The 22,825-nt window shown below is 40.0% G+C and overlaps 2 protein-coding genes across 2 annotated transcripts in view; both read right to left on the bottom strand.

Moving 5' to 3' along the window:
* Positions 1-700: 700 nt before the first annotated feature.
* On the bottom strand, positions 701-10,691 carry LOC117290988 (polyamine oxidase 1-like). The gene is made up of 6 exons (XM_033772584.1): positions 9,882-10,691; positions 6,408-6,581; positions 5,737-5,888; positions 4,375-4,700; positions 2,889-3,136; positions 701-2,289 (listed from the first exon to the last, which is right to left on the bottom strand). Exons 1-6 carry the CDS (start codon positions 10,527-10,529, stop codon positions 2,002-2,004), a joined length of 1,836 nt encoding a protein of 611 aa, XP_033628475.1. The 5' UTR covers positions 10,530-10,691; the 3' UTR covers positions 701-2,001.
* Positions 10,692-18,108: 7,417 nt separating this feature from the next.
* LOC117290971 (probable G-protein coupled receptor No9) overlaps positions 18,109-22,825 on the bottom strand; it is a 31,605-nt gene continuing 26,888 nt past the window's right edge. Inside the window, exon 3 of the mRNA XM_033772560.1 lies at positions 18,109-21,300. Coding sequence (XP_033628451.1) covers positions 20,809-21,300 — 492 coding nt within the window. The 3' untranslated portion in view covers positions 18,109-20,808. The remainder of the gene's footprint in view (positions 21,301-22,825) is intronic.

The following is a 22,825-nucleotide window of genomic DNA, read 5'->3' as shown; positions in this document are numbered from 1 at the left end:
AGGTCAGATATAGACAACCAACTTGCATGGAAGCACGTTTTACTAAACCACTGATCTTAACTTCTAAAAGTGTCAGCGAAGAAGTTTCTCACGACGACCCAATTCTTCGAAATGAGCTGTGAGGAAACTTTGTTGTTGTTATGTGGGAGGTTTAAGTATCACAAGCTTACGAACTAGTTAGTCATCTTCTTTGAAGGTCAAACTTTCCCCTGTTTCTCTAAATCGTGAGAATGGAGGCTTGAATATGTTGCTGACTAATACAATGTAATTGATTTCGGAAGCAGTGGTAATCCAACCAATTAACACAATGAGCGAATTTCACTTGGCACTTGGATTCATTCTTGGATATCGCCGACACTATGGTAGATTGCTGGGGGACACAAGGGGTGTTTTTTGTTTTATAGTGACTTAAGTTTCCGTTTGCATTTCTTTCACTACATAAGCTTCAGTATTCTTGCTACGCCCTTAAATATAAATTCAGAGAGTCTGACGTGAGTGTTAATAATAAATGTGCGTTCATGTTTCAAACTGTGAAGGGGCAGCGGGGATGGGAAGCAAGGTGGGGGCGGACATCAATATGATGGCGGGGCTTCGTAGAAATATTGTACGCACTTCGATCGGTCTACAGTTAAGGTGTTATTTTGTTTGTTCTTTTGTGTTCTTGAATATCGTAATTAAATTATAACATTCATGAAACATGTTTTTAGAAATGTCTGTACTGTGAGCGAGACTTTATAAATCCAAATCTGGCGCTACCCACAATCGAACAACGGTGTGAGTGCTATATTACAGGTTTAGGTTGTCGAAATAAGGTTATCATGCTAGGGCGCCCTCTTCTTCAACAAATTATGTACAGAAAGGAAGTTTACAGAATGTGAAAAGTTATCTTGTTTAATTCGTAATTGGATTCTTATTTTTGTCCTCATAATACAATACAGAGACTTGATATTATAGGTTACTTAAAGCAAGATTTAAATTAAACAAAGGATTAAACAATTTAACATATATATTTTGTTGGCCTTACGTATTGTCAAATCTGTATAAACGTCATATTATCACGAGTAATAAGCCACTTATCATTAAAAATGATGAATATAATTTTTTAAAGAGATTACCATAATAAAAAACAAAACAAAACCGTTTTTTTCTATAAACAAATTCAGAACACAACACCTAGTAAATAAGTGTAAATTTAGTAAGTATTTCCTTTTAAATTAATGTTTTCAAGAGTTCGTTTTGATTCCATGTGGTATTTAACAAACGGCGTCGGGCTTCGAATTATTTAAAAAAAAATTGTTACACACACACATCAAAGTTTTAACGTCATAAACATATATTTTTCTAATGTTAATTGCTGTATTGTTGAAGTTTAAAGACATTAAAATTGCATTGGGTAGATTAAAAAAATTCACGATTTGCAATATTTTACATGACATTGGTGTATGTGAATAGCACATGATTCCACACAAGGGCAAATAAAGTAAGTATATGTTATTTCATGTACATGTTTACTGCACGACGACGACAAAAACAACAAAACAACAAAATAACAACAACAACAACAACAACAACAACATTAAATACAAAAAAAGTGTTGATGTTATTTTATAGAAAAATGTACAAATCCGCGCTTCATTGGCACTCTAGAATAAAACTGGAATATAAATTGTTGCTGTTCCTTAAATAGGACACGTGATATAATATCAAATACAATTCAAATCCCAAAATAGCCTTCGCTATGCAGATAATTTTGCGTAGCAGAAGCAGAGCCCAATTTCATAAAGCTGTTAAGCAGAAAATACTGCTTGACAAATTTGATGCTTAGCAAATATTGAGTTGGGCACCAGTCACAACAATGTAACCTCACAACTTCATGTAATCTTAGCTGGTAAACCTGTCTCTATTTAGCAACACTTATCTGTGCTTAGCAAGTAAAAGGTACTTATGGACTTTATGAAATTGGGCCCAGGTCATACACCCAACCTAAAGTTTGCTAACTATTTAAATGTGTACCCTGCCAATAAAGATGGCTGCAACTACAGCCGCGCCCACCATCCATGACGTCACATGGGCACCCATTCGGGCTCCCCCGTGCAGTTGAGTGGGTGTGGTTCCAGTACACGCACATTGTAACCCCTCTGTCCACTGTGGGCACGTCCCCCCGGTGCTGCACAGATACGCCTTGTCTGCCTCCCTCTTACCGCTCTGGATGGCCCCCTGGACATGCCCGCTGAACCGTAGACTGGTGTACTCCCCGGCAAAGAGTAGTCTACCGAGACGGGACTGGACCTGTAAATAAGATTTCCAAAGTTTAATACATCCTTTAGTCGAACTAAAAACTTAGGATTCAAACTGTTTCTATTGGGAAATCTCGGTTGCCTGTTGGTATCTCATAATTACAAAGGTCGTCTTGGGTTCGAATCCCACCCGAGTACTATGATTGTGATTGCTTTGTTTAAGAACTCAGGGGAGTACTCCGCACAACTCATAGAGCAATGGAGAGACAAATGCTACATCACATACTCCCAATTAGAGACATGTTTAAATGCACAGCAATACACAAGAAACAGAGTAAGAGACATAATAAGGACAATAAAACAAGCTAAATTGAGATGGGCTAGACACACTGCCCGAAAAAATTACAAAAGATGGACAACAAGAATAATGGATTGGCAACCAAGGACAGGGAAAGGGAAAAGGAAAAAAAAAGCTCGACAGAGAAGAAGATGGAGAGATGACACTATTGTTTATGCACGAACAACATGGACCAGACACAAAACATGAATGGCATTTACACGAGGACGGCTACAGATGAACACAGCCAAAATGATGATGATGATTGTATGAATGGAAATAAAACAAACAAATAAACAAACAAACAAACGAACCTTAGCGAAGCACTTGGGCTCCACAGCCGGTGACCAGAGACTATGCGAGCCCATAAACAGTGGGTTGGAGTTCCAGCCGGATACATACATGTCTAAAGGATCAGGGATTCTGAATGGGAACATCCTACGGAGAGTACGCATGATCTCCTGTTTGGTCCGGGAGACCGATTGGCCGTCAATCCGGCGGGCTTCATCTCCTGTCACCTCGACTAGGAGGACGTGCTTCTCGTGGCGTTGGAGTTCTGGAACTGTGTTTGGAAAACAAAAGTAGTAAAAACAATATTTAGAAACAAATCAAACAACTTTCCGGGCGTTTGTTTGTTCCCCCGGGGGGATGTGCCTCGAATCTTGATAACACAAAAACCATTTGATGATGCTAAAAGACAACATGACACAATAAAAAGTTCGTCGACAAGTTCCTTCGAATTGTCAATAGAGGGCGCTATTTTTATTTACTGGCTTGAATAGCATTCCATCCAAACAAACTTATTGTTAATAGTGGCAAGTGTGCAGTGATCCTGCCCCCCCCCAGAGAATCTGTCTCCGAGATGGCGAACTGTGTACAAACATATTTTCTTGATAGCGCCCTCTTTTGAAACATCCTCCATAAGCTATGGATATGGGTAAGATCATCATGGGGGCTCACTTCATGTAAATCATTGCTGCTCAGTCAACTGCACGTGTACATCTCGATATGTGGAGTTTGTGCAGTAAACCACCAGAACCAGAACCAGCCCATGTTACTTTTTTCATTATAGGGGACAGAATGACACTCCGGTATGGCAGGATATGTTTTCCAATTGTGAGTAGAAATTTCGTCTGATAGCGCTCCTTTTACTCAACTTCCTTCAGCCAATGTTAACTCCGTTTTTTTGGTGGATGTGTGAATACACCGTGTAACAAAATTGCCCGTGGCACAGGGAAAAGGGGCAAGTAGAGCGAGACAACATTGATCCAGTAATCTGCCCTGTTGCTGTTGCCCTGGGCCTATTGCACGCGTTTTAAATTATTCGTACTTTGTTAAGAACCGTATGAAAGGCAAAAAAAAACCAAAACAATTTATGAGGAAAGGAAACAATTGAATTATACAAACAATTTTTCCGAGACGGTCTAGGATCAGGGAGACTGGTTTGTGGTTTTGACTGCCAATCTATCGGGTAAAATATAATAATGAAACGTGCCCACACCCACCCCATAGTGTGGGGGTGTGGCAGGAGATTCTGTTCACAGGATAATCTGGTCCCCCTCCCCCTTACGGAAAATTGTGTACAGACTTCTTATGAAAGCGCCCTCTTTTGAATCAACGTGATCCTCCACCCCATACCAATAATTTCCTTTTCGAAACCACGGCTTCAGCTCCATAATCGGCGCAGGTTCCAGACGAGAGAACGGAGCCTTAAGCCGAATTCAAATCAGAAGCCGTGGTTTTGAAAGGGCCACAATGGGGGACAGGTTTTCTTATGACGGGGCAACTTTGACAACTCACTTCTTGTCTTGAGGTCAGTAAGCAACGGAAAGTGCCCTCTCCTCTCAGCCACACGCAGTATAAACTCCTTGTTTCCCCAAAATGTATTTGGAAACTCCAGGAAGATCTTGGTGTGTGCACCCATGACGAACCGGTTCAATTCTCGTGTCTTCCAGCCGGGGAAAGCCGGCACGAAATTGACGACTTTGTGCTGGAGGACGCCCAGGCTGAAGGTGCTGATGACCCAGTCGGCCTGGTAGACTGTTCCGTCGGTACAGCGGACTGTCACGGAGAGGGGACTTCCGTATTCTACCTGTACCACGTACTTGTTGTAGAGAATTTTACTCCTGCGATGGTCAGAAAAAATGCAATGAAGTTTGAGTTGTTTTCGGAAAGTGACGGAATTGTTGATTTGCAAGCAACTTTATTTGGAAAAGACTTAACTGGTTCCTAACGAACCGCGAATAATTATTTAAATTGCTGATTGGCTTATGGCATACCTCAAGGTTAAACACAAAGGCTGTTAACCTCTTGGCTCAACAAGCTGTAAACTGACGTGCATCCAATATGAAATGCGTTTTTACGGAAACAAGTAAATAAAATGGAGACACACACGTCACTTCGTTTTTACACGTTTCTAAAAAATCAAATAAAACATTGAAGAACAAAATAACTTGACGGGCCCCGGGACTCCCCACATTAAATAGAGTCATTGAATAATATTGTCCATTTACTGTTAAAAGCTGTGAGACTTGTAAGTATTTCTTTGTGTATATTTGAATGTTAGCATTTTGCAATGTGTGCTATGGGAGTTTATTTAGTGGGGGCAGTACCTTCAAAGAAGAAAGCAATATACAAGAACAGCGCCCTCTGTAGCATAAAATCTGCAGTGTGACAGCAACCGCCAAAGCCATTTTCTGAGTTTGTCTGTATTGTATCTGAGTGGCGAAATTACAAGGTTAATTTTCCTTCTATTTTTAACACAACGGCTCCGGCTTTAGTAAAACGCAGCCAACTAACATCTGCCAAACCTAGAACAATTCATTTCCTTATTGAGAAACTTATGTCCATAAAAATAAGTGCACGGTACTGTCACAGTTTATACTGCAACACGAGACAGCACCGTTCTCTATATACTCTTGGTTGATGAACAGTTAATATGCCAGTGTGTTGCCCAAGAACATCACGACTGCTGCTGCACGGCACTCGGTCAGTCACGACACGTGCTCACAACCTTTTACGGAGCATTGGTGGGGTCTTGCTAAGTAATCTCTTGAGGGGGTCCAGGTTGAACCAAAAACATTATATTATGGGGTACATTGTCACATTGTGTAAAAGACCCCACAAGGTCACTCCCGTAAGCATAAGGCTACACGAACTTACCTGTGAGTTGGTGTACGCATAAAGAGAAGCTGTTCGTCAAAGTATGACTTGAAACCTTTTTGATCAGTTACTACTCTCGGTGGGTCGGCGTTGGGTCCTCGCTGTATAATCAACTCTGGTGCGTCAAAGGCATGGGACTTCAATGAAGTTACCTATTACCGGAAAAAGATAAGGTTTTTATTTTGTTTAGGGGCCTAAGTGCACTTCTCAAAAAGGAGCACTTTTTGGGAACCATTAGGAAACTTACTTTCGCACGGGTCCTTATAATGTTCCAACACGCGCGAGAATCGCACGGTCTTCTAGCTGGCATAATAATATGCACAAGACATTTTTCAGAGTTACTACTACGAACTAAGTTTTTCGTTTGTAACTATCATAAGTAATAAACAGTAATACACTATGAAACACAATATTGTCAAGAATGGGTATTTTCGAACTACGCATTCGTGTTCATCTCCGGCTTAGACTCCATCAGCCGTTATAAAATCATGTGCTTTTGAAATGCTACTTCACTGTTCAGGAACGGTGCCTACACGGCAGATGCGAAGTCGAAGCCCGGGTTTTGAAAATGCCATAATCAAAGTGCCCACGAGTATTGTTTCAAGACGTCGCTATCATATACAATCTCATACTCGTTATGTAAGGTCTTGGAACCAAGACTAACCACTTACACGAGGAACGTCTCCCAACTGGTAATCAAAGTGCAGCCATTCCATGGTTCTCTCCAATCCGTTCTTCGGGAACCAGCCAATACTTTTAAGTGCTGCCCTCACCGACATGTCTGAGTCATGTGACTCCCATAATTCCTCTGCAAGGTTTAAGCTTTCGACCACGGCATGTGCAGTCTGTCAATGAGAAATCAAAAGCTTTCTACAGTTACAAATTGAACATTTTACTTAAGCATCACGATCAATAACAACAATATTAACAACTTATAATAGTTAAAACGGCCTATGCAGTGTGGTTTGTATAAGTTAAAGTCATAAAGTGTTTCTACCAGGACAAGAAGTTTAACCCATTTTACCTTCAGTTCCACTGCGTTGAGGGAAACAATTTGGTCAATTTGGGAAAATGATCAGCCAATTTAACCTCCAAGCTATTCTATTTCGCGCAAAATCGAATGCAACTGAAAAGAGTCATTTGATTTCGTTTTATGATTATTCAAATTTAGTGTTGCGTCGTTTGACTTAACAAAGTAGTTATTCAATAACAATTCATCAAAGCAGCATTCAAATTCGCAGACGCTTCTTGAGGCGTGTGTGTCACGAAAAAGAATGACTGTACGCTAAATTGAACAGAGTGTTTGAGGAATTTGACTCAACTCAAAAACGAAATTGAATGGCCGAATTCTGAATTTGAGACGCAGTAACAACTGGAGAGGCAAAACAGCTTTAATTCGAACGCACGATAATGAAATTGACTGCTGATTTGCCGAATTTGACCGAGAAAACCTATTTAAACCACAGCGGAAACATGCTGTTATATAAATGTCAATGATCTCCATTAAAGGCAGTGGACACTATTGGTAATTACTCAAAATAATTATCAGCATAAAACATTATTTTCTTGGTGACGAGTAATGGGGAGAGGTTGATGGTATAAAACATTGTGAGAAACGGCTCCCTCGAAGTGCCATAGTTTTCGAGAAAGAAGTAATTTTCCACGAATTTGATTTTGCCACTATATATTATTCGAAATACCCTCCCGCTGCAAAATTTGTCGGCATCTAAAACATCTTATGACATCATTATGTTTGGTTCATAAATTACTATTTCAGAGTGAAATGTGGCACATGACGTCGTTGGATGTAAACAATTGTAATAGATTTTTACACTCCAAGGAGTATTTGTCAGTTAAACTGTCAAATTCAAGGCCGTTTTGTTATCAAATTTTTGGAATCAACCTAAAACATCCTCGTACAAAAATACTAGAGAACGATTTTTCTCAGAATGATGTCACTAAAATGTTACGGATGCTGACAAACTTTGCACTCTAAATGTGTTGAACACAATGTCAATTTGTGACAGTTTTAGCGTGAAGTTAGACACTTTTAATATGTTCACCACTAACTTGAGGACTCAGTATCTTGGCAAATGAGTACATCACTATAATCATTGAATTTGTAATTTCCCCTTCTCCACTGTCTTGGCCCGCCACTGAGGAAACACTGTAAAACAATGGACACTAGTTACCAGTGTGATCAGTGTGGATTCACTACGTACAAACTAATTGAACCAGCTGAGATCAGAAGGCAACCCAAGTCGATAATAGCAACCCAAAATATTTCACTTGATGCTTCATGTTAAAGGAAAATCACATAATTTTGTTTTGCTAACAAAACAGTTGCTGACAGTGTGACCACTTAATGTAATCCACCATTAACATAAACTGACAAACCTGTAGAAGTTTGAGTTCGATCGACCATCTGAGTCACGAGAAAATAGTGTAAAACCGGTTACACATCTTGCATGACATCGACTAAAACACATTTGAATGAAACGTTCACTGAGCGATAAACTCCGAATGGGAACTAGCTGTTATTTATTTCTCATCAATTTTCAAGGGATAATTTATTCTATCATCATCATTAGACCGTGAAAGTTTGATGTAAATCTGTGATCTTAAACGAGTTTCATTCTGAATTCTGTAAGATACCTTTAAATGTTCGTGGTTGGACTTTGCACTTCGTTAAGGAAAATTACCATCGGAAATATGTGCGCACACCACAGAGTTATATATATAACTCTATGGCGCACACACACTACCTCACGGTGACATTTTGTGCGTCCCCAGGTGAATGCGTTCTGGGTTTCATGAGCTAGGGTTTACTGTTCGACCGTGAATTGGTACAGCATGATACGAAATAAATGGTCCACACCCTTCCTTCAGGGAACCCTGGATCTATATACAACCCGGAAGTGGTTGCCTGTCACTTAACTTTCCAGGGGTTTGATGTATATAGCTGGGCTGTATTTGCATGTAAACTGTGGTGGTTTTAATGCAGAGTTGTAAATATTTATAGATTACATTCTAGAGTGGCTTTCACAAAATACGCAGCTGTCGGTCTCGTCGAATCGATTAGAGCAAAGTTCGACTAGCAACTAAAGACAGAGGTTATTTCTATGCTTTAAACCCTGCAGGTCGACAGCCTATTTTTGACCCACAAAATCTCTCACTTTTTAATAAAAGTAAGCTGGTTTGAATGCAGAGTTGTAAATGTTTATAAATAATATAGATTCCACTCTAAAGTGGCTTTAACAAAGTATGCAGCTGGATGTCTCGATCGTCGAATCGATTAGGGCAAAGTTCGATAAGCAACTCAAGAAAGAGGTTATTCCTATGCTTAAAACCCTGCAGGTCGACAGCCTATTTTTGACACACAAGATCTCTCACTTGTTCGTGACTAATTGCGTTGTTAGAAAAATATGTTCTACTTTTGTATAGTTTATCCTCACATCAGCGCAAAAAACAGGAACAAATCAGGGAAAAAAAGTATCGATTTGTGGGAAACAAAAACAGTCATGTGGTATTTTATGTTTAACTGACAGTTTGAAGATATGTTGAATTTGTTCACAATATCTGTGAGCACAACTGAATGATTTGCTAACATTCGGCCGTCCATGCCGATCAGCGCGGTTTGTTTATCAACGATGGAAAGGTCTAATACGCGTGCATTTTAACTCACAAAATAGCGGACAGGCTAGGCGCGTTTGAAGACAGCACCATTGGTATAACTCAAAATAGTTATTAGCATAAAACCTAACTCGGTAGCGAGTAATGGGGAGAGGTTGATTAGTATACGACATTGTGAGAAACGGCTCCCTCTGAAGTAATGCAGTTTTCGAGAAAGAAGTAATTTTCCACGAATTTGATTTCGAGACCTCAGATCTTGAGGTCTCGAAATAAAGCATCTGAAAGCGCACAACTTCGTGTTACAAAGGTTTCTTTCATTAAGACCTCGCAACTTCGACAACCAATTGAGCTCAAATTTTCACAGGTTTGTTATTTTGTGCATTATGTTGAGATACACCAAGTGAGAAGACTGGTCTTTGACAATTATTACCAATAGTGTCCAGTGCCTTTAAGCGCACTTTTCGCCATAAAATGGATCATTACAAACATGCAAATAACTGAACAATAGTTACCCTAGGCCAGAGGTGTGTGCTCCTGGCGACATTAGTTAAGTTAGTATGTCCTTGCTCACTGATAATGGAGAGAGATTGCCAGTCAGGCTTATGTATCCTCAGCTTTGCACCAAGCCCCCTTATGGCGCTATCCAGGGCGTCCGACTTGGGTCTCGGGGTATCAGCTCCCGCTTCCACCCGGACTCCAGCGAACGGGATGTCACGAACTCGCCCTCCATAGGTAGAGGAAGCCTCGAGAATAAGGAAGTTATGTTCACCTTTATTGACGAGAGTTTCAGCAGCTTGAAGACCCGCTGCCCCGGCACCGAGAATGAGGTATTTCACATGGATTGGTGCAGATGGTTGTAACGGGCGTTGCCCTGCCGGCACCTGTGCTGGGTGGCCCGGTGCTGGTGGGTTTTGTGGTGGTGGGTTTTGTGGTGGTGGGTTCTGTGCTGGAGGTTCCGGCTGCCGGACAACGGGGGTCCGTGGTGGGTTGTGTTGGACCGGTGTCTGCGGTCCCTGTCCAGGCCTGAACCCCTGCCCCTGCCCCTGCCCCTGCGCCATGTTCGGGTAGAAGTTCATCCCTTGCGGTGAGACGAGAACAAATTCAGATAACAGAAATGTCACAAACAGGAGCAACAAATCATGATGTCTCCGCTGCAACATGTTTACAAGAGGTGTTTTACACGGCGACAAGATAACAAAGGGTGCTCTTTGCCTTCAGTAGTTCAATCAGAGCATATCCGAACTCGAATCTCTGTTTGGGATTCAGACAAAAAGCTTACGTCTCTACCAAGAGGGGGAAACCGAGAGAGAGAGAAGGAACAGTTTGTGTTATAAACTAGAAGGAAGTGATTCATATCCATACGATAGTTACTCACCACATCTGCATACAGAGTAATTCTATATTTAGAATAGATTTTCTTCCTTCCTTAACCAAAATACACTGTGATCTAAACTTTAAAAATCGACAACTGTCAAGTTCGTGCGCCATATTTTTAAATGGATGATGTAGAGAGGGGGTTTCGCCTTTGAGTTTAGGGGTCGAAACGTTTGGCACCGTTTCAAAATAAATACACGACAATACACGCTGTGCTATTTATACTAACATCCCCACTGACTGATTTTAATTTGTACATTTACTTAAAGACCAGCTTGAACGAAAACTGCAACAGGTGATCTTAGCTGAAATTCCTTTAAAATGTCACCGATCAGTAAGGAAATTGAGTTCACATGAAAGTAAACAGGTTGTAACTGGTTAAACAAAACGATAATTTTGAGTAAAACGTCCCTGGTGCTTTTCTGAAAGTTACGCGAAGCTAGTCATCCGTCACGCTACGTCATCGTGAGCTCCATTTTGTATAGTCGTTTTTGTTGCATCATGCAGTTATAACAAAGCGAAACAACCTCTTTAAAAAAACAATTCTGAAAAGCCCTCGATGCTTAGAAATCGATGAGAGTATATATAAATACGAACCTCAAAAACTCACCACAAGGCGGGTTTTAAAGATTCAAATTCCCGGCGTGTCAGTTTGTGAATGCTGCGGTCGGAGGTTGCTGTTGGTACCCGCGTTACCTCGGTTATTGTTCTCCACACTAATTATACACTGTATTCAGCTGAAAATTTCTCACGGGCTACCCATCCCAGCATTTAAAAGCACTTATTATATAAATGTTAACTACTTTTATTATTATTATTATTACTAGGGTCTATTATTATGGTTATTGTTAACTTGGAAAAGTTGTTGTGGCTAAATAGACTGTGGATGGTGCTTTAGGGCACGCATAAGAACAGAAAGAAAAAAAAAACTGATTGCAGAAATAAAACGAAAAAGCTAGATTACAGACTATTCTGGCAAGCGATCGCTTCACACCACCCCTTCCCCTCTGCAGGAGGCCCCATGCATGACATTTCTAACAAAAGCTATAAGTAAAAACTTCACCACTAATCCGCGGAAATGGAAATTTATTCTGAGCGGCCTACACATCTAAAATATTTTCATGCAAACTTAATCAGTATGCCAACGTGTTTATAAGAAGAAAACAACCCTTTATGCATTAACCACCTGATGATTTGAATCTAAATAGAAAATTTTTCACCTCCGGTGTCCACTGGGGTTTGGGGGAACAAATCTGCCTTCTATAAACTGTTTAGACTGTGTGTTATTTTACACTTGAACTATGGTTGAAAATATCCCGATGTGCGTGCCTGTAGGTCTGTCTATAATGTGATCAGGATCTGGCTTGCCGTTTGGGATTGATGTGTTCCCCGGGATATATACCCAAATGACTTTGCATATGACTAGACGCTTGTATCGTTGTGATGATATTGTTTTGTATACGTGTGACGGGCACGATCGCCCTGTCCGGTGTGATGATAATTTTGTGGGAGTTTGCACAAAAATGCCCGTAGCCCGGTTCGTACTTCCTTAAAGACAGTGGACACTATTGGTAATTGTCAAAGACTAGTCTTTACAGTTGGTGTTTCTCAACATATGCATAAAATAACAAAGCTGTGAAAATTTAAGCTCAATCGGTCGCCAAAGTTGCGACATATTAATGAAAGAAAAAACACCCTCCGTCACACGAATTTGTGTGCTTTCTGATGCTTGATTTCGAGACCTCAAGTTCTAAACTTGAGGTCTTGAAATCAAATTCGTGGAAAATTACTGATTTCTCGAAAACTACATCACTTCAGAGGGAGCTGTTTCTCACGATGTTTTATACTGTCAACCTCTACCCATTACTCGTAATCAAGAAAGGTTTTATGATGATAATTATTTTGAGTAATTACCAATAGTGTCCACTGCCTTTAACTTATCTTAGCTTCAATGCATGTATAAAGCGCTTTAACACTGTTTCAAAGTGTTGTACAGTAAAAACAAACATTAAAATGCAGGATTAAAAACATGAGCAGAAATAGCAATATGGTTTCAAGATACACAACAGTTACAAAATAAGCACAATTTTAGTATTCCTGCGAATGCGAAACGAATTTTCAAGCTTTCATCTCGTCACCGCTATTATCTCTACCTTTACCCCCTCCAAAACCTACATCCCTGCCAGCAGGTTGTTTCTTCTCCAATTGAGTCAATGTACAACACACAGACTGTATGAGGCTTGAAGGTATAAATAGTCTGGTATCGGGTTAGAAACAGGTGTCAACTTCATTGAAGGTGTCAGGTTGGCGTAATGTGGTATCTAAGCTATAACACCTCTAGGACCCCGTGTGGATTGGGTTTTTAGGTCCTATACCTGACTGCGTGGGTTTATCTTGAAATAATTCTCTGATGTTTTCCTCCCACATCTAAAACTGAATCTTCCTCAATTGTCTTCTCTCTATTGGGGTCTTGGCTTGTATACAGTGATTCAGTTCGCTCTTCTGCGAGTCCTTGGCCTCACAACCAGAATGAATCAATGAAAAACACTAAAGGAAATGAGTGGCTGGGAACTCACACAAATGTCACGACTGCAATGATATAATATAGCCGTAGCCAGAACCTTAGCAAGGGCTGGATAAGGTGTTGAAGCCGAAGCCAACATTGATCAACACGACTTATTATTTTTATCAGCAGGTGTAGGCAAACCCTCGACTCCCCACTAACCAATCCGGCCACTTTAATTAATTAGTTCCTTATCAGGCCATCTCCAGATTGGCAGAGTTTGTTGTGACATTTCCATCCCAACCTAGCATGCATCAACTTCATTTGAACCGATGTAAGAATAAATAATAAATCAAGAAATGAATATAATTAAAACCAATAATTGATGATTTAATTGGGTTTTGTTTTGCAAAGGATTCCGCGCAATAATTTGATCGCATTGTGACGACCACTTTAAAAAGTGTAAAACAAGTAAAACAAACCGGTTTTGATTTAACTGACAGTATTATTATTATTCAATTGGATTTTGATTAAAGTCGGTGAATTAATCGGTGAATGACTTTTTTAGAGGAAAAAAAGGTGAAAATCACAAAGCATAGTTTTCAGGAGAGTCACGTATAAAGTATGTTGTTAGTGCTATTTTCGTGAAACTGTTTTACTCATTGTTGTTAAACTACAGCACCTCAGCAAGATTTTGAGGAAAGCTTTCAGCCATCATTATCCCTCAAACCTGTAAGTAGAATGTAAATCTGTGGAATTTGTGTCGTGCAAAAAGCACCCAAACCCTTTAAAAAGCTACCTGAGCGGAATGTTTTCAACAGAAATGGTATTTTTACTTGTTTATAATGCACTTGTTCACCATTTTAACGTAATTTTGATATGTGTACACTTCTGAACTTTTTGTAATTATCGAGTAAAAAATCAGGCCCCTACCTAAAGGTTTTTTGAAAACTAAAAACACTTCTGCCGTTGAGAGCGGGCGTCAAAGGACAATGCCGCTGACGTCATTTGTGGGAGTTTGCTTTGTTATACATCCACGCTGCAACAAAGCGGCTTTATCTACTTATGACGTTTTGAGAGTGATTACGTAACGGGGCTTTTCGCAAATCTCGCAGAAAAGCTCTGGACAAGGGCATACAAAATGATTGTTTTTTTACACAATTGAAACCTATTTATAATCATATGACTCGATTTCCTTATTCATCGAAAACATTTTAAGTGGAATTCAGTAAAGTTCACGACTTGACATTTTCGTTCAAGCAGGTCTTTAAAGAAAAAACAGACATTGTCAAAGTAAATTAACACTGTAATTGTTATGATGTACGGAAATTTGTCAGTGAAAGTGCTCTTTTACGGTCAACATTAAATTTAACTGCCCGATAGGCTGCGTCCTAAATTTGTGGGTTGCTCGGCAATCAAAAGTTCCCCTAGAGACAAGTTACACGCCAATCACCCGAACCTGTTCAAGCCTACATAAAACGTGCCTAGAAAAGGAACTTACGTAGTTAGCCTACTTCTTTTTATTATAGTGTTAATATTTATTTGGTTATTTCTCAAAAATCAATCAAACAAACAGCTAGAAAGAGTCTTGGTGTAGGATACAAATTAAAACAGTCTATTTTAAAAGGCGCATGATTTCGACAGCTGGTTACGACGATAATCTTTTCGTACTGATTTGTGTTTCGAATCGTTTTACTGAAGTCGATTAACATTATTCAAACATCAAAAGTTGATGAACATGCTTTCATGAGGATGGTCCCTGCCTCTCGGTTTTTAAGACAGTGGACACTATTGGTAATTACTTTAAATAATTGTAAGCATAAAAACTTACTCTGTAACGGTGAGCACTGTTGAGCTTTTGACAGTATAAAACATTGTGATAAACGGCTCCCTCTGAAGTGATGTAGTTTTCGAGAAAGAAGTAATTTTACACGAATTTGATTTAGAGACATCGGATTTATAATTTGAGGTCTCGAAATCAAGCATCTAAAAGCACACAACTTCGTGTGACAAGGATGTTTTTTCTTTCATAGTTATCTATTAACTTCGACGACCAATTGAGCTCAAATTTTCACAGGTTTATTATTTTACGCATGTTGAGATTCATCAAGTGAGAAGACTGGTCTTTGAAATGCCAATAGTGTTCAGTGTCTCGAAGTTAACTCGAAATAGGATTAATTCTAGCATTTCGTGATTCGGCTGATGTGCTTTTAATGTGGACACACTGGCGTCAATATGTCATCGATGCTATGATTTAATACAACTAGAGTCCATATTAATCTGAGGCAATTCACCCAGCGCCATGTGAGTTTCTATAATCAGTAGGAAAAGAAAAGGAAACCGGAGAACATATCGTGTGATTCACTTGACTCTAAAACTTTGATTTATTAAATCTGCATGTATGGTGTAAAACACTATCTGTCTGGTGGAACATTATTTGAATAATTTGGGGGTCAACATTGCAGACGATCTACGTGTCTTTGCGTCTTTCGCTTTACTTTATCTTCAATGTTTTCAGCTGGGACCGATTTCACAAAGCGTTTTAAAAAGACTGATATTAACTGTAAATCAATCGTAGTTTCTCAGTAACGTGTTACGTCACAATACAAATCACTATGGTAATACTGACATATTGTCTTGGGATGAAATGATTGCTTTGCGAAATCGGCCCTGGAACATAGTTAAACTAATTACCACACAACATTAAGGGGACACTACAACACATCACCAACCAGTTGTGTATTTATAACAATTACAAATTCTGCTTGAACCGAATAAATAAAGTGCACCGTTAACAAAGGACAACTTTCATTATACAGTTTACAATACTGTGCCAAAAACTTCATTAACCACGTATACATACAACCTTATAACTAAGTCAGCCCTTTACGTGCATACTCACGAATGATTTATTAATGTGTACCAACCTTATGTTATATTGACTAAGGCAAACACAGTTTGCTTACACCGGCGCCCTTTATCGGTCATTGTCATTGCACATTGGCATTGCAGTAATAATGGAATGACGAACTATTAGATTACTACATAGTGAATGTAACAAAGAGAGATAAATGTGCGTGTTTTAACGCTACGTGTTTTAACGCTACGTACGAAGTTTGCACCTGAGAACAGAAGAAGTCCACATGATGTAGGGACTTCAAAAACACGTCCACCCAGTGATATTTACAGTGTTGAAGAATTGGATTTTCAGAACTGGAATGCCCACGTAGTGATTGCAACACAGAGCTGCGTAGGTGCACATTGTGTGAGAAATGTATGATTTTTGCATTTTCACTGCCCTACTCTTTGTTTGCTGTCACATTTGCAAGTTAAGTTTAAAGGAACGTTACAGAGTTGGTAAGAAACAAAATCGTGAAATCACATTTTTGTTTTGGCATCGATGCAATGCAAAATTTGTAGTCGGTTTTTCACTGTCCTTTCGTGACTCAGATGGCCGATCGATCTCGAACTTCTACAGGTTCGTCAATTTATACTTATACTGCCAGCAACCTTTTTTTGCTAGCAAAACCAATTCTCTATAATGTTGACTTTGTTTCATATCGGGGTCGAGGTTGTAGTTCAACGACCACATCCTTACTGGCCTGAACATCTGACGTCACACTTCGAGGCTCGTGAATAACGCCAGAGACCTGCCTCCAAACCGGCGTGTATATTCACCTTTGACCTACATTCATTTCACACAGAGGCACGCAGTCAAATACTATTGCGGACCTGACAGAAGTGTGCTGTTATGTCACTGCACGTATCCAATGAATATCATTGTATCCAATGGAACCACTGAGTCTGAATAGCAGGTACCTGTAAAGACAGGAGCCCAGTCTACATCCTAACTCCCCACTCATTGAACCCGACCTCTTGGCTCGATTTCATAATAAGACGAGTTACCAGTACCGCCATAGTGATTTTTATTGTGACGTGACACTTGGCAGTTCGATGAAGATTGATTTGAAATCTGTGCGATATACATTGGATCAAATTTACGAAACTTACTAAAAACCAGTCCCAAGCTTAATATATTAAAGATGGAATTCTGTTTCTATGCTATGTATACAGGACTCATTTTTTTCTTATCTGTTCATCAAAATTGCCATCCTCAAAAATTGTCTTGATAATTTGGTTAAGGATTATTTAAAAGCACTACGACAGTGACAATTTTGATGTACATACAAAACATTGCATACCGGACTGGTCACGCTAAGCACATATCTATCATGTGCATGTAGAGCATCGACTTTATGCTTCATTTGTAATAATATTTCATCCATTTGGTTGATTTTGTATTATTGCATTACCGTGCTAATATAGAGTTACAAGGCTTCTATATTCACGCGGTTGTCCTCACTTTGAGGCTCTCACGCCAATTGGCTGACCGTGCAATGGGTGAATATGACGGCCATCCATTTTTACCCAAACGACCTACAAAAAGTGCCCCAGGTATAACCCGATCCTGATTTCCTCATTATTTGAAATCGAAAACCGTCCAAAACGATTGAAATGAAGATTTGACATTTTCTCCTGGATCCCCCCCCCCCCACTTTCTGTATAGGCATAGGCTATGATTCTGAATCTAGTTTTACAGGACGGGTTAACATTGTGATGTTGACGCGTGTCGTGGTTGAGAGGGATAATAGCACCTGACTCAAGCTCTTGGGTCGATTTCACAAAGGATCAGGACTAGTCCTAGGAGATGTTACAAACTTAAGGCTCTTCCTAAGTTAGGATGAGTAACTCGTCTTAACTCGAGATAAGACTAATCTTAACTTTTTGTGTGAAATCCATCCCTGGTGTTTCTGATCAGCAGAGTGTGGGTTCGAGTCTCTGTCTTGACATGGTGTGTTGTGGCCGAGTGGTTAAGAGCATCGGACTCAAGCTCTTGTGTTTCCGATCAGCAGTGTGTGGGTTTAAGTCCATATACATGCTATGTCTTTTTGACGAGATTTCAGCCGTAGGTCCCGTGTACAGAATTGGTACTGCGCGTTGGTGTAAATGACCATCCAGCGTGCATCCATTCGTGGGTTCGTTTGTATTCTGTCGATACATTTATAATAATACAAGGATCTTATAGAAAGTGCCTTACTCAAGGCCCTGGAGCAAAACGAATTATTTCTAGCCAGATTTACAAGACTCACCGTAGCACCTTTACAAAAATGTGTTCCGCACACACACTTAGCAGCCGCTGCCAGAAAAACCGGAGCAAACCCCATCTCTTAGCAGACCCGTCTATTAGCAATAAGTGTAACTGAATTACGTTATCAATATAAACCACAAGGGAATTACTTTACGTACATTACACAACACATGGGGACCGACCGTTTGATGTCCAATCCGAAGGACGAAACAAACATGATTTAAGTGTGTTGCACGTACTTAGCAGCCACTGCCATACCCCATGTTATCTTTAGCGATAAGTGTAACTGGGTTCTCTTACGTAAGGGTACATTACACAACAAAAGAGACCGACAGCTGCTTTATGTCCCATCCGAAGGACGAAAAACGCGAATAAGTTGTCTTGCTTATGGATTCAAGTGTCAAGACCAGAGGTATAAAGCCCACACTCTGCTGATCAGTTAACACCAGATATTAAGTCCGGAGTGCTTGCCCGCTTGGCCACGACACGCCACGCCATTAAATCATACATACATCACTTTCCTTTGGATAATTTTACTTCGCTAAGAAACACATTCATAACGCACACTCTACCCGACCCTACCCACGAGCTATCAAAAGTTATACAACTGTTGCAGCCAATGCTGCTGTCGACTCATGCAGTCGACTCATGCAGTCAACTGCTGCTGTCGACTCATGCAGTCGACTCTTGTAGTCAACTGCTGCTGTCGACTCATGCAGTCGACTCATGCAGTCAACTGCTGTCGACTCATGCAGTCAACTGCTGTCGACTCATGCAGTCGACTCATGCAGTCAACTATTGCTGTCGACTCATGCACACCTTCTCTCATTCAAAATCCACTGCATGGGATGTTGCCGTGTTAAGCGACGACTTCATCTCTCCGTCTTTGTCCTTGTTTACTCTTTTTCTCCTGTATGTCCTTGGTCATTATTCTGCTGCCACGCATTCTTGCTTAGTTCCCCGCCCATCTCAATTTCATGTTCTTCATCTGCTAGAAGTGGTAGATATCAATGACCAAGTTTTATTTTGTGCAATTCCCACTTTGCCCAGTAATGAATGATGATAAACTAGTTATACACTTTGATACCTTTAAATTAGTACTTATAAAAATTTGCACATTCCAAGTAATATCAATTTCTCTTGGCTTATCGGGTCCGTATACATTTTGTTAAGACTCTATAAATTAATGTCATATCAGCTTTGGAAATGCATTTCGTAAAACAAATTTTCACTTTGAACCGCCTCGATTAGGAAAAATACTTATACTTTTATCCCAAATAATTTGCATCTAAGAAGCATTCACACAGTTGTTGTGAATTCCAACTACAGAATATTCTTCCGCCATGGATAAAACATCTCTGTGTTGTTTGCAATATCTCAAAAACGCTATAGCACCCTTAGAAATGAAATTTTCACAGGTATGTTAATATAATAATAGTAATATCTACGGCCATTATAGGACTGAAACAAACAGTGGGTTTCACCAGATATAAACAACACTTTACGCTTTGTTATACTTGATGGAATAGGCAACCGGCTTTAGGTGTTGATTTTAAAACTTGACTCATTACGACTTGTTACATAGTGACGCGTCACTGGTGGCACATTTCTAACTGAAAAACTGATTTATAAAACATAAAACAAGTGGTACAATAACACTGCAATTTTTCTTTCCTTTTCCCCCACTTTTTTTTAACACGACAGCTGCAAATTGGTTTAAAATATCCAAAACGGTATCGGCAAAAGTGTTCAGCCGTTTACAAAGATTTGCTAAACTCTGCAGAAACTTTGAAACAGGTGTTTACTGTTAGATGGATTGTGTATGACGTCATTGACCACAATCTTTGATGAAACGTGTACGCAGGAAAGGCTATCATTGGCTGAGGGTTGTGGGCAGCGCGTACACGCATGCAGTTTTCCAATGTTTATCATCAAATATGGCGGTCGATGACGTGTTGTGCACACATGACGTCACCATCACATTAATCTTGGTTGCGCCATTTTAGGAGTTAATGTCAGTGTGTGTTAAACCAGTGAGGTAGATACAGTGCGATGTGCATTTTAGGCAACAGAAGGGATACACGCACACTGCGTAACCTGAGGCGTTTTGACATCATGGGTGTTGCCACATAGATATACCACAATACACACGTGTGTTAAAATAACATAAATTTAGAATGTGTGTTGTTTTAACACCTTAAGGTGTAAATTTGGATAATTTTGGTATCCCGAGGAGTTAATTTTAACTCCCAGATGGTGAGGCTGGTAAGGTCACTGTTGTGATAGGTCAATAGGTCAACACTATTATAGAGTGTGTGGTAATACTCGTTACAACTAATTAGTGATCATAAGTTATTCTTTGTCAATAGTAGAATTAGCAATAAATACATGTTGGTGATAGAAACTTTAGGGTTTAGGGTTTTAGGGCTTGGACCCGTTCTGGTTCAGTAACACTCTCCACCGCACCGTCGCCATAGTGCATGGACATTCCCATAGCAGCCACAGTGGTACCCGGCATCCCACCATCCATGCAGTAAGAGCAGCATGGGAACAGTTTACATATTGTCCTCTTATACGCCACCCTGAAGTCCTTCCCATATGCATAAATAAAGGGATTCACAGCCGAATTCACATGCGACAATACGATTACCACATTAAATACAGTCGCAGAGGGCGGAGTGCAATCGGGACACAGTGCAGTCCTGGAGTTAATGATTGAGAGTGGTAACCAACAGAACGCGAACACCAGTATGATGACGCCTACGGATTTTACGGCTTTGACGTCACGTTTGTAGGCCGAGAAGCGACGTTTCCGACGCACATTGGCGTTACCCACTGTCGTGACTCCACTAATAGTGCTTGGTGGGTTGGATAACATACCACCCGAAATACCAACACGGCGTAGCTGAAAAAAGGTGGAAAAGAAAAACAGGAATTATTCATCAATCAATAACGTCGACTGCATGCCGAAAACAGTATGCCTTTTGATAGAGTTAGACTCTCAGGTGTTATTTTCAAATTATGCAAACCCAATTGAGTTTTGTACTGTGTAAACAGCTCGTATATTCGCAAGTAATTGTTTTACACACACCCCAGAGAAAAACGACCAAAGTAACCTTTTTTTCGCAAAGATGAACTTCAGCTCCACACAAACTAAACGTTCCAAAAGTAACTTTCCTAATGTAAAGCCGTGTCCTTTAATGACCGTACGGCTGTCGCTCAAGTTTGATCGTGACGTGAACACATGTTGAAGCAAAACAACCAATTGTATGAAGTATTCTGTTTAATCGACAGTTTGTAGAAAGCGTTGAATTTGATCACTTCCATGGTTAATTGTGACGTAAAGCATCCCAAGGGAACACTTGGTGGCGCCCTATATTGTGCAGCTTCCGCATTCCAAGACCCGTGCCAAAGGTCATTCGCAGCCTTCAATCATAACCAGTTTTGGTTCAAAAGCCTTGATCTCACTGACACTCACCGGATATATCCAAAGGTAATTGAAAGTGGTTAAACGACACCTTCACATAATTTGTAAAAGCTTAACAAACATAATGGCACTAGAAGTCGTGTTAACTGTTTACTATGGTAGCATCGATCACTTACCATCCAAAACCAATTCAAAACTGTACGTCCACTTATAATTCAGGTGTAGGACTATTTGTTTTCTGAAAAGTAAATGATGATTCTTTCCTTTTCAATAAACACATCGTTCATTAAAAGCGCGTGTGATGCAGACATGTTGTCAAAGAATGGTATTTGTTAATTAAAAGCAGTGGACACTATTGGTAATTACTTAAAATAATAATTGGCATAAAACCGTACTTGGTAAAGAGTAATGGGTAGAGGTTGATAGTATACAACATGTTGAGAAACGGCTCCCTCTGAATGACGAAGTTTTAGAGAAAGAAGTAATTTTCCACGAATTTGATTTCGAGACCTTAGATTTTTACTCTACGTTGCCTTTAAATACTTGGTACTTGGGTACTTGGTAGATTTTCCTCCTGATGCTTCCGCTGGGGAACTTAACAAGGAGGTCAGGAGAGCGTTACTAATTCGGTTTTATGTTGTTGTCGTTTAGGCCAAGATTGTGCATAGTACCACTTTGGAAGATGTGGTGGGATTTGGAATTTATGAGGGATTGTGGAAGATTATTCCATAGTTTCAGATTGTTCGTAGATGGTAGATGAGATGCTGGGTAATTTGAACTGATTGTCATTGCCCTTTCTTGCCCTCTGCGGTTTAGGTTCTAAAATGTGGCTGTGGTCTGATATCACTTTCAATTGCTTACTTATTGCGTGGATGTTGTTTCTGCAATGAGCGTGAGTTGTAACTGTCACAATATTTTCACTGGCTTGATGAATCTGGTTACTAAAGCAATTACTAGCCCGAATCGTGGGGCTTATGGAAATGACGCCACCCTGAGGTCAAAG

Source organism: Asterias rubens, chromosome 5 (genome assembly GCF_902459465.1).
Source record: "Asterias rubens chromosome 5, eAstRub1.3, whole genome shotgun sequence".
NCBI lineage: Eukaryota > Metazoa > Echinodermata > Asteroidea > Forcipulatida > Asteriidae > Asterias > Asterias rubens.
The sequence above is the reverse complement of the archived record's forward strand: the minus strand, read 5'-3'. Positions and strand labels throughout refer to the sequence as shown.

What these genes read in the sequence shown, in the direction of transcription:
- LOC117290988 (XM_033772584.1), bottom strand. Translation starts at nt 10,529, where the DNA reads ATGTTGCAGCGGAGACATCATGATTTGTTGCTCCTGTTTGTGACATTT. An exon ending in AGTTGGGAGACGTTCCTCGT is followed by an intron (nt 5,889 to 6,407) that starts GTAAGTGGTTAG and finishes TTCCGGTAATAG; the next exon opens with GTAACTTCATTGAAGTCCCA. An exon ending in TACTGACCTCAAGACAAGAA is followed by an intron (nt 3,137 to 4,374) that starts GTGAGTTGTCAA and finishes TTCCAAACACAG; the next exon opens with TTCCAGAACTCCAACGCCAC.